The sequence below is a fragment of the Nyctereutes procyonoides genome, unplaced genomic scaffold, assembly GCF_905146905.1.
Source record: "Nyctereutes procyonoides isolate TBG_1078 unplaced genomic scaffold, NYPRO_anot_genome, whole genome shotgun sequence".
NCBI lineage: Eukaryota > Metazoa > Chordata > Mammalia > Carnivora > Canidae > Nyctereutes > Nyctereutes procyonoides.
Genome location: NW_026575042.1, coordinates 35,600,480 through 35,610,851, shown reverse-complemented (window position 1 = coordinate 35,610,851; position 10,372 = coordinate 35,600,480). Strand labels below are relative to the sequence as shown.

At 60.6% G+C, this 10,372-nt stretch overlaps 1 protein-coding gene across 1 annotated transcript; it reads left to right on the top strand.

Moving 5' to 3' along the window:
• The first annotated feature begins 4,637 nt into the window (after positions 1-4,637).
• FOXL2 (forkhead box L2) lies at positions 4,638-5,820 on the top strand. Its single transcript, XM_055321750.1, is given in 2 exon segments — positions 4,638-5,363; positions 5,365-5,820. Coding segments are annotated over 2 exon segments (1,182 nt in total).
• The last annotated feature ends 4,552 nt before the right edge of the window (positions 5,821-10,372 follow it).

Sequence of the window (10,372 nt, the reverse complement as noted above, 5' to 3'; positions counted from 1 at the left end):
TGATACCAAAGGAAGCTGGTCATCCTGCCACCCAAGAATTATATCTCTGGGAGCATCCCAAAAGTCTTTGGAGAGGGAAGGTCCCACATTGCCCAGGAACCTGCCCCCTCTGCCTTTTCTCCCTAAGTTAGGCTCAACCAGGAGAAATGCCTACAACTGCTGGGCAGTCAGCCAGGTAAAGGGTAGGGCACACACTCCTTGGGGCAAAGAGATGCTAGTGAACTTGAGGCCCAACATCAGTGAGGTAAGGAGGAACGCTACTCTACCCTTCCCAGCCCAGCCAACCACAGAGTGAGGGGTGTAGGATTCACTAAGATACCAACTGGAAACGCTCTCATCTGTGAGTTCTTCCCCAGAAGGTAATGGCTTCTTCTCTCTCTCTCTCTCTCTCTCTCTCTCTCTCTCTCTCTCTCTCTCTCCTTCTCTATTCTTGCTCACTCTTTCTCCCAAGCATAGATTTGGGTGCCTCTGCTAGTCTCAACCAGGCAAAATACTGTGGGCCTGCCTGGGGCCTGGCGCTATGTGGGTGTGTGCAGAAGAACCAAGCACTCACTCAGGCTGCAGCCTGTCTGCGTGGCAGGGAGCTCAGCTACAAAACACAGACAAAGCCTGTGTGAGTGGCCTGTGTGTGTTAAAGTGCATCAGGAATATGTTCTGTACCTGAGCTTCCCAAAGAACTCTGAGCAGCAACTTCACCAAGAGAACATTCAGGTGGTAGCTCAGTCACCCTAACCCTGAGCCAAAGATACCAAAGCAGCAACAGGCTTTTGGTGTCAGGCTTGCAGACATGGACCCAAGAGGTCACTCTGTGTCATGAGATAGCTGAGTGCCCAAGTGTGTAAAGAAGCTTAAAGACCAGGCATCAGAGTGACAGGTTTTCTACCAAACTGTGTTGGATCTGAACTAGTCTTTTTAACAGGTGAGTGTGTGGGGGTAGCGGAGAAAAGGAGAACTGGAGGAGATACGGGGTGGCCTGGCCGGGGGAGCAGTGGATGGAGGGATGTGACGGGGGTGCAGAGACCTGGAGTCCAGGGGGCGTAGGAGGAGCCGGGAGTAGCGCTGACAGCTGAGGTGTGCAGCTGCAGGGATGTGCCAGCGCACGCAGCCGGGCTTCGCCTTTCCCGCCGCGCCGCAGAGGCCGCACCCCAGGGAGAGGGCTGCGCACCCCAGGGCGAGGGCTGCCGCCGGCTCGGTCCCTCTGCGCTCGCGCAGGGCGGGAAGCCGGAGGGTGGAGCAGGGCCCCGCCGGGAAAGGGCACCTCGGGGCCTCATTCGAGCAGCCGGCGGCGACCTCGGGGCCGCTGGGCCGCTCACCTGGCCGGAGCCCCCCACCCCCCACCCCGGCCGCCGGGATCCCCAGAGGCGCGGCCCCTTCGGCGGCGGCCCGATGCAGGATCCCCGCCGGGGAGGAGAGAAGCGTCTCCCTGCGTCCTGCGTCCTGCGTCCGAGCCGAGTGAACCGCTCGCGCCGGCTGTCGGGGCCTCGCGGGCGCGGGGCGGGCGCAGGAGGGGGGCCGCGCCCCGCCGGCGGGGCTCCGGCACCGCGTCCGCAGGCGGCGCCCGGGCGGGACGCCCGGCAGGAGGCACTGGCGGCGGCTCCCGCGCTGCAGCTGCAGGCCCCCGGGAAACCCGGACGGAGAGGCCAGGAGCTCCGCCCGGGCCTGCGAGGTGGGCACCGCCCCGAGGTCACTGGACGGAGGCCCGGCGTCGCCGCAATGCCGCGGGGAGAGAGGATGCCCCCCCCACGAGCCTCGACACGGTCGGCCGGCCTGGACCTCGCCAGGAAGCGGGGCCCTCCGCCCCCCCCCCCCCCCCCGGCCGGCCCTAGAGGGCTGAGAAGCAAGCCCCACCGCTTCCTGGACAGCAATACCTGAAAGGAGCAGGACTCCTGTCCACCCAGAAGACCCTTTACAGGAACTCCTTCCTTTACCCCCACCTCCTACTCACACGTGCACGCACACACATACACACACACACACACACACACACACTCCTTAAAGGCTGAAAAGGGAGCCCGAGTTTGGAATTCGGGGAAGTGATGACACACACAACAATGCTGTTACACCTGGCTGCTGCAGGCCAGCAGCGGAAATGCCTGCAAAGGGGGAGAGCGAGAGAGAGAGCCAGCCTGGGTGGTCAGAAAAAAAGAGGAGTGGAGAGAGCACACACACCCGCGGGTTGGGGCCAGACCCAACTGTTTTTTCCCCTCTGCCCAGGCCAAGGGGGAGGAGGGGCACTAGGGTCAATCTGCAGCAGCCCCAAACCAAATTCACATCACTCCCACCCCTAGCCTGGGCATGGATGGGGGTGAGAAAGAAGAAAAACACCTGCACTCCTGCTCAGGAGACAGCCACAGAGGTTTTGAAGAGGTGCTGCTTACCCCAGTGTATAATGGGAGCAGCAGGAGAAACAATCAAGCTACCCTAAAATATACTTAAATGGAGGGTAGAGGAAGGAATTTACTGAAGTGAGTTTAGGAGAGCCCTGTTCCCTCTCACTTTAGTGTTCAGACCAGACTGCCCTGCTGACCTCTCTGTAGTCATTTGCACGATGCTCAATTCCAAAAGAGCCCATCACCCTGTCCTCCTTTCCTTTAATCTCACAATGTAGATCAGAGAGCTGAGCCGGAAGCAGGCAACACACAAACGTGGCCATGGGTGCTGGGCCCATAGGCCACTAAGGGCTCTTCAGGCTTCCGCTGAGACTGGGCAGCCCAAGAGGAAGTGGTAGTAATGAGCTTTGGGGTGGCCACTCCAGGCATGCCAATCCAGACACGGGACACAACCTGGCATGACATCCATCCAGTCCACCTTCCTCCCCAAAGTATCCCGGCCCCCTTAGTACCAAGGAGTTTGGGGCATGAGGATTCAAAACACCCGGACATCTCTCTCACACTTTATGATGGCAGACGTTTTGCTGAGGCTAAGTTAAACTGTTAAAAAGCACAGCTGCCTTTCGTGTCAGCATTAATTTCCCCTGAGACAATCTCTTGGCATGCAGGTGTGACTGGGACCCATTCAGACTTCTGCTGCAGGTAGATGAGCATTCACCCCTCGGCCCTGGAGAAAGATCAGAACAAATGTCAGGAGAGAGATTTGAACAAATGCCTCTCCCAGCCTCTTGGTTTTCTTCCCAGTCTGTGTCGGAATAGGGAAAGGGAAGAAGGAAGAAAGGAGAGAGGAAAAAGAGAGAAGATGCGACATCCCAGGACCACACTTACTGATAGGTGACACACATGTACCATTACACGAGTAAGTAAGTATAAATATTTTATCCATAAATATAAATCTCACCTTGTACGTGTGCATACCTGTGTTTTTGCACCAGCACATGTGCACCTGGGCAGCTGGTATCTCACGTGTCTCACGGACAGACCGGCCCCATGACTTGTGTGTGTGTGATAACGGCGCGCACACAGACCAAGTCCCCCAAAGCCCCACGGGCCACAACATTCGCGCCCGCGTCAGAGCAGGGCTAGGGGAGAGTCTCCTCGGTGCTGTTAAAGCACACATCCAAGCGAGGGTTACGAGGCGGGTTCTGGGGAGAGGTCCGGTCCCTGCGTCCAGGGGCAGAGCAAGGAAGGACAAAGGGGCTTCAGGCCAGGCTGCTGGGCGCTCCTTCCCCGACCGTCTCCCCAGCCCCATCCGGCCCAGTCCCTCTGCAAGCACGACGGCCAGGCCACGCCAGGCCAGGCCAGGCCGAGGTTGCTCGGTTCAGTGACACGCGTTTCTGGGCTGGTTTTCCCAAAGCCACCGCGCAGCTCTCTCCACCCCGCCGCCGCCCGGCCCCCTCGCCGTCCCGCCCCTCCCCCGGCCCCAAGCTAGAGAAGTTCGGCCCCGGGGAACTGCGGCGAAGGGGCAGAGCCGCCGAGTCCTTCTCTTTCACCTGAAAGCCGCGAGGCGGCTTGGCGCGCCCCTCCCCGCGGGGGCCCGAACTCCCTGAGCCCTGGCCGGGCGCGGACGCACCCCGCGGGGGCCCTCGGCGTCACCCCGCCCGGCCCGCCGAGCGAGCCCCGCGGATCGCAGGCGCGGGCGGGAGCGGGAGCGGGAGCCGGGTCGTCGGCCGGGCCCCCCTCGGCGCGCTGGGAGGGGCGCAGGCCGGCCCGGGCCGTGCGGGGCGTTCACAGAAAGTGACTTGGAGATGAACTCGCCCGTGTGCGACTGGCCGCCCCGCTATAGGGGCGAAGGCGCCTGACGCAAGCGGAACTCGGCGGAGCCCATACGAATCAGCACTGAGCCAGGCTCCCGGCGCACTGGGGACTCCGGCAGGCAGCTCCGCCGGAGCGCGGGTCGCGCCTCGGAAAACCGGCGGGTGGGGGGAGGGGAAGGGCGCCGGGAAGAAAACCCACCGAGGCGGGGACTGGCCTGGGCGGGGAGGGGCGGCGGGGCCGGAGCCCCTCGCTGTTGGGCGGACTCCCCATGGCCAGAGGCTGAGCTGCAGTCCCGCCGGCCGCTGCCGAGGGGAAGGGCGAGAGGAGAGCAGCGCAGCCAGAGGCCGCCGGCCAGCGAGCACGGGCGGCGCCCGCGGTGCCCAGAAGTTTGAGACTCGGCCGCGCGCCGACTCGCGCGCCCGGACTGCGCCGCGCGGGCACCGCGGGAAGGGGGCAGGGGCTGCCGGGCCGCGGCGCGCCGGCTTTGCCATGATGGCCAGCTACGCCGAGCCCGAGGGCGCCGCGGGGGCCCTGCTGGCCCCGGAGCCCGGCCGCGCGGCCAAGGAGCCCGAGGCGCCGCCGCCGCCGCCGCCGAGCCCCGGCAAGGGAGGCGGCGGCGGGGGCGGCGGAGGCGGCGGCGGCGGCGGCGGCGGCGGCGCCGGGGCGGCCCCGGAGAAGCCCGACCCCGCGCAGAAGCCCCCGTACTCGTACGTGGCGCTCATCGCCATGGCGATCCGCGAGAGCGCCGAGAAGAGGCTCACGCTGTCCGGCATCTACCAGTACATCATCGCCAAGTTCCCGTTCTACGAGAAGAACAAGAAGGGCTGGCAGAATAGCATCCGCCACAACCTCAGCCTCAACGAGTGCTTCATCAAGGTGCCGCGCGAGGGCGGCGGCGAGCGCAAGGGCAACTACTGGACGCTGGACCCGGCCTGCGAGGACATGTTCGAGAAGGGCAACTACCGCCGCCGCCGCCGCATGAAGCGGCCCTTCCGCCCGCCGCCCGCCCACTTCCAGCCGGGCAAGGGGCTCTTCGCGGCCGGGGGCGCCGCGGGCGGCTGCGGCGTGGCGGGCGCGGGCGCCGACGGCTACGGCTACCTGGCGCCCCCCAAGTACCTGCAGTCCGGCTTCCTCAACAACTCCTGGCCGCTGCCGCAGCCGCCCTCACCCATGCCCTACGCCTCCTGCCAGATGGCGGCGGCGGCCGCGGCGGCCGGCGGCGGCCGCGGCGGCCGCGGGCCCGGGCAGCCCGGGCGCGGCCGCGGTGGTCAAGGGGCTGGCGGGCCCGGCCGCCTCGTACGGGCCGTACTCGCGCGTGCAGAGCATGGCGCTGCCCCCCGGCGTGGTGAACTCGTACAACGGCCTGGGGGGCCCGCCCGCCGCGCCCCCGCCGCCGCCGCCGCCGCACCCCCACTCGCACCCGCACGCGCACCATCTGCACGCGGCCGCCGCGCCGCCGCCGGCCCCGCCGCACCACGCGGCCGCCGCGCCGCCCCCGGGCCAGCTCAGCCCCGCCAGCCCGGCCACCGCCGCGCCCCCGGCGCCCGCGCCCACCAACGCGCCGGGCCTGCAGTTCGCCTGCGCCCGGCAGCCCGAGCTCGCCATGATGCATTGCTCTTACTGGGACCACGACGCCAAGACCGGCGCGCTGCACTCGCGCCTCGACCTCTGAGAGCCCCGCGCGCGCCGACTCTGAGGATGCAGGGACGTGCGACGCCGGCCTCGGCCGCAGCCACGCGCCCCCGGGGCCGCCTTCGGAGCCCGCGCCCGGGGCCCCCCGCCTCTCCTGGCTCCCCTCCGCGCCGCTCGCCGCTCGCCGCTCGCCCCCCTTTTGTCTCCACCGCTCCTCCCGCGGCTCGCCTCCCCGCCCTCGCCGCCCCCTCGCCGCCCGGGCCTGCAGGCCGCCTCTCCGCGCGCCTTCTGCAGGCCGCGTCCCCTCCCGGCGCCCCGGCGTCCGGGCTGGACACGCCGAGGCAGAGTCCAGAGCGGAGGGGAAGCGCCGGGGCCGCGGTGCAGCCGGGCGTCGGCGGTGCAGACCTCCGGGCCTCCTCACACAGGTCGGTGCGCTCGCGCTCGGCTTCCCCGGCCGGCCCGGCGGCTGCCGCGCCATCCCTGGCTGGGAGCGCGGGTCCGGGCGGGCGAGGAGACCCGCGCCGCGCCCGAGCAAGGGACGAACGTGCGTTTGCTCCACGTAGCCTCTGGGAGCGGCTCAGAAGCCGCTGGCGGGGGCCCCCCGAGTGGGGCGGGGGGCGGGCGGGAGCGGGGAGCCGGGCTGCCCGGCGCGGCGGCCTGCGCGGGGCTTTGCAGCTCATCCCCGGCTCCCAGGCGGGCTGCGCGTCCTCCGCTCCCCGACCCCGCGCTCCGGGCGCCTGCAGGCCCGCGGCGGCGGGCCGAGGCTTCGCCCAAAAGATCAGGAGGGCTGTTTTAGATGACGTTTTAAAATGTCTTTTTAAGGAAAAAAGAAAGAAAAAAGAAAAAAAACTAACCGGGAAAACCGGCGAAGTATTGTGGCCTTGGAGTTTGCTAAAGCAAAACATGAAAATCTCTTCCAGGAGATTTGAAGTAGAATTCCTGTCGGGCCTTCAAAAAGCTGTGTTCAGAGGTAGGAGAATCTGCTCAGTAGAAGTCGGTTTCCTTTCCCGATTGGAGGGTTCCCCCCTCTCTATCTGTCTGAAAACAAACAAATCAAAACCAAATTTCCCCGGATCTTCCGATGCAAGCCCAGAGTGCCGGGAGATCACTGCCTGCCCGGCGGACGCTGCGGGGACGGCTTGTCCTCTCTCTGATTTTTGTGTTGCAAACGTCTTGCTTCTCCCACCTTGGGCAGGAGAAATGTGAAACCTGGCAGCAGTCGGACCAGGCGGGCTGGTGGCGGGGAGCCGGCTGGCCCGAAAAACCCTAGACCCGGTTGTTTTGTAGTGTGTCGTTTGGAGGACCAAATTTTCTAGAAAGAACTAGAGCACTTTTGTTGTTTTGTTTGTTTGTTTGTTGTTACCGTCTTGTCAATTCCCAAATAAATTTTTTTGTTCTTTCTTTTAACACGGACTTCTATTATTTCTGCCTCGCCTAAGTTTGTCCAGCAGCTAGGTACGAGAGAGAGATTTCCAGCAAAGTTTTATTCTCTTTCAGATAAATAAGGGTTGAGGGCAGCCCGAGTGGAGGGCGTTTGTGGTTGCTGCCGCTCTGTTTTCCGGGGGATTGTTTGTTTTCTGTGTCATCGCTGGTCGGTTGGGGCTGTTTAACGTCATCAAAGAGACTTTATCAGTCGTGGTTCGTTCACAAGGCGTGGGTGTACGTAGAATTTGTTCGATTTTTGCACCCATCCGAGTTTGTATTTCACCTCTTACGCAGACGTACTAGGTGTATGGACTGTGTTTTCATTATATTGAGCTCATACGTTTCTATTTTTCCAGACAAATACAGTAACCAGAAGAGCTTATTCCAAATAGATAAAATCCTGGTTGAGGAAATGTTCTGTAGGCTGCCAACCTCTGTACAAATGTAAGGAGCGACTTACGTGGATTGCCTTATTATTTTTAATAATCAGAATTCATTTACATTGAGACACGCGTAAGAGATTTAGGAGTATCAGAGAGGAATGAACATACTGTGTGGCTGTAGAAATCTATTTTTTTTCCCCTTCTCTTCCTCTACTGAGACTTCAAATAACGAATTCAGACTGGTGCTTCTGCGCAGGCATGCGGCATTTGACCCTGTTACAGCCCCGGGGAGCTCAAGGAATATTAGGGGTGGTCAGCCTTCAATCTGCGGATGGGATGACAAGTATGAGCCAGCTCTCCCCTCCACCGTGGTGGAGCTTGTGCCGGATCCCACTCCAGCCATGTGTCCCTCAGTGCCCCCACTCTGGGCCTGGACAGCAGGGGTCACAGGTCCAGGCAGACCAGTGGGTCAGGGGCAGCTGGAGACAGGGATGAAGGCTGCAGGCCTCACACTCCAGCCTATACTAGTGGTTACACTGTGGGACCATCAGGGTGGGATCCCTGTTATGTGTAGCTGGGCCGGAGGGGAAGTGGCTCTGATTCAGGATATCTTTCATCCCTCCAGCTTCCTTGGGGAGGCTAGAAGGCTGGAAGATGAAGTCGTGGCTGTTTTGAGGAGCATCAGCCTGTGACCTCGACTGGAGCCCGTCAGTGCCGGGGGGAGAGGGAAGCATTAGGCTGGAGAGGGAGGTTCAGATGAGGTGGGAAGCCCAAGAGACTGGTCAGGCCTAGGATCTGGGTGCTTCTAGTGAACCACCGCACCACTGTCTGGCTAAGAGGAGTTGCAGAAAAGAAACTGGACTGCTATGTGTTTGTCTGTCTGTGCTTTCTGTGGTGTGAACATGTATCCCATGGGCAGTTGTGTAGTCTGTCTGCTACAAATATGTGCGTACAGTGTAAGTCGTGTCCTGGTGACAGGATGGGAGGTGTATATGTTTGTCATTCGCCTTCAGAGAGGGCATATATTTTAGGCATTGTAATAACCATATGCCTAATACTCAAGGAGTGCTTATGAGGGACCACAGCGTGCGTTGCATTCATAAGTCATTGGTAATATATGCAGTTATGTTGTTGGTATATAATCCTGGCTTGCTGAATGATAACAAAGACTATATACAGAGCCTTTGCTTGAGCTGGTTGAGGCTGTCTATTCCAGGGTTGACTCTTGGCACCCCCTAACTGCTATCCCAGGCAGAGAAAGCAAAAGAGGAGAGTGTCCAGGGCAGAGGCTTCAGTGAGGTAGGGGAAGTTGGTGTAGGCCAGCCATGGAGGATAGCCTCTCTCTGTCCCCAAGAGCTGAAAGGCAAAGAGACACCCAAGGCTGGTGAGGTAGTGGCAGTCTCACCAAGTTTGCACAATGAAATGGAAGAATCAGTAAGGGACTCCTGATGTACACAGGGATCGGGGGAGGGATCCCACACAGAGAAAGGAGATAGATTATACCCCCACTTCCCAGTGGATGCCCACAGGAAGACATCTGTCTCTAATTCCAGCCCTAGGGGTTTCTCCATAACTCTATAGTTCGGTCATTTCCCCTAGTGCTAAAAGTTTGAGGCTATGGCTGACTTTCTTCATCTCTCATTTCCTTTCTCTCCTCTCCTTCTTTGCACTTCTGAGTATCTATTAGAGAAGATGATTTAAGGAACCTCCTAAGCGAGGGCAAAAGTATTTAAGAGAGTTCCTGATATACAGCAATTATGCCTTAGCATATATAGTCTGGTCTAGATAGCTGGACCATCTGGGTGTATGTATTTATGTTTGTCAGGGTATACTATAAATACAACTTAGAGTTTGATGCGAATACCCTGCCAATTTCTCATGGTCTGGGTAATGAATTGCTCCACATTGTATTGAATGAGGAGTGTGTATGCACTTGTATGAATGTAAACATCCTCACACTCATCACTGACAATATGAACCCCCTCCTCACATTTAAACACAAATTCTCAGCCATCCCTTACCTCCTAAGACTGCCCTTCCAAAATACTTGAGTTGAAGGGGGTGAGGTGTCCTGTTCTGGGGGCGGGGGTGGGGGGAATGCGTGAGAAATATTTGCCAGTGCAGTACATGCACCAAGGAAATTATGGAATGGAGACCTAGGGTGTTTTCTGGGATGGCCTCACTCCTTACTCCCAAGGGTGTCCTGGGCCTGCTTCCCCTTTGCATAAGTAAAGAGTTCTCTTCTCTACATCCCCAGTTTGGGTGGGCATGCAGCTCAGGATATTTCACCTGCGGTTAGGTGCCCTCAGGCCCTTGCCTGACTCTCCCACTAAGGGAGGCTAGAGCTCCAGGTTTCTAAAAGCCCCCTAGTGGTCGATGGAAATCAGGGGCCGACCCCGGCTTCTTGCAGTCAGTAGGGCAGGAGAAATGGGCCAGGAAACTGGGTCAGACCCAAGACAGTCTGCCCATGAATAAGGTCTTCCCTAAATGGAGGCTTGGAGCACCAGAACCCCTGGGCCGGGGGGAGTGGGGGAGTTGGAGCCAGGAAGCTGCCTGGTCAGGCTCAGGAGGCCTGCAGTGGCCCCCACTCTATGGAGCTAAGCTGAAGGTGACCATGCCTTGTGGGTCCAGCTGCCTCCATAGGGCTGCCCCTGCTTCCAGGAATAGATCTGTGGGACCTACAGGAAAGGATGGGACCAGAAGACACACCTCTCCTGTGTGGTGGGGACCAGAGGCATGGAGCTGTTGGAAGGAAAGTTCATGCCCCTAGTTCTGCCTTAGGGA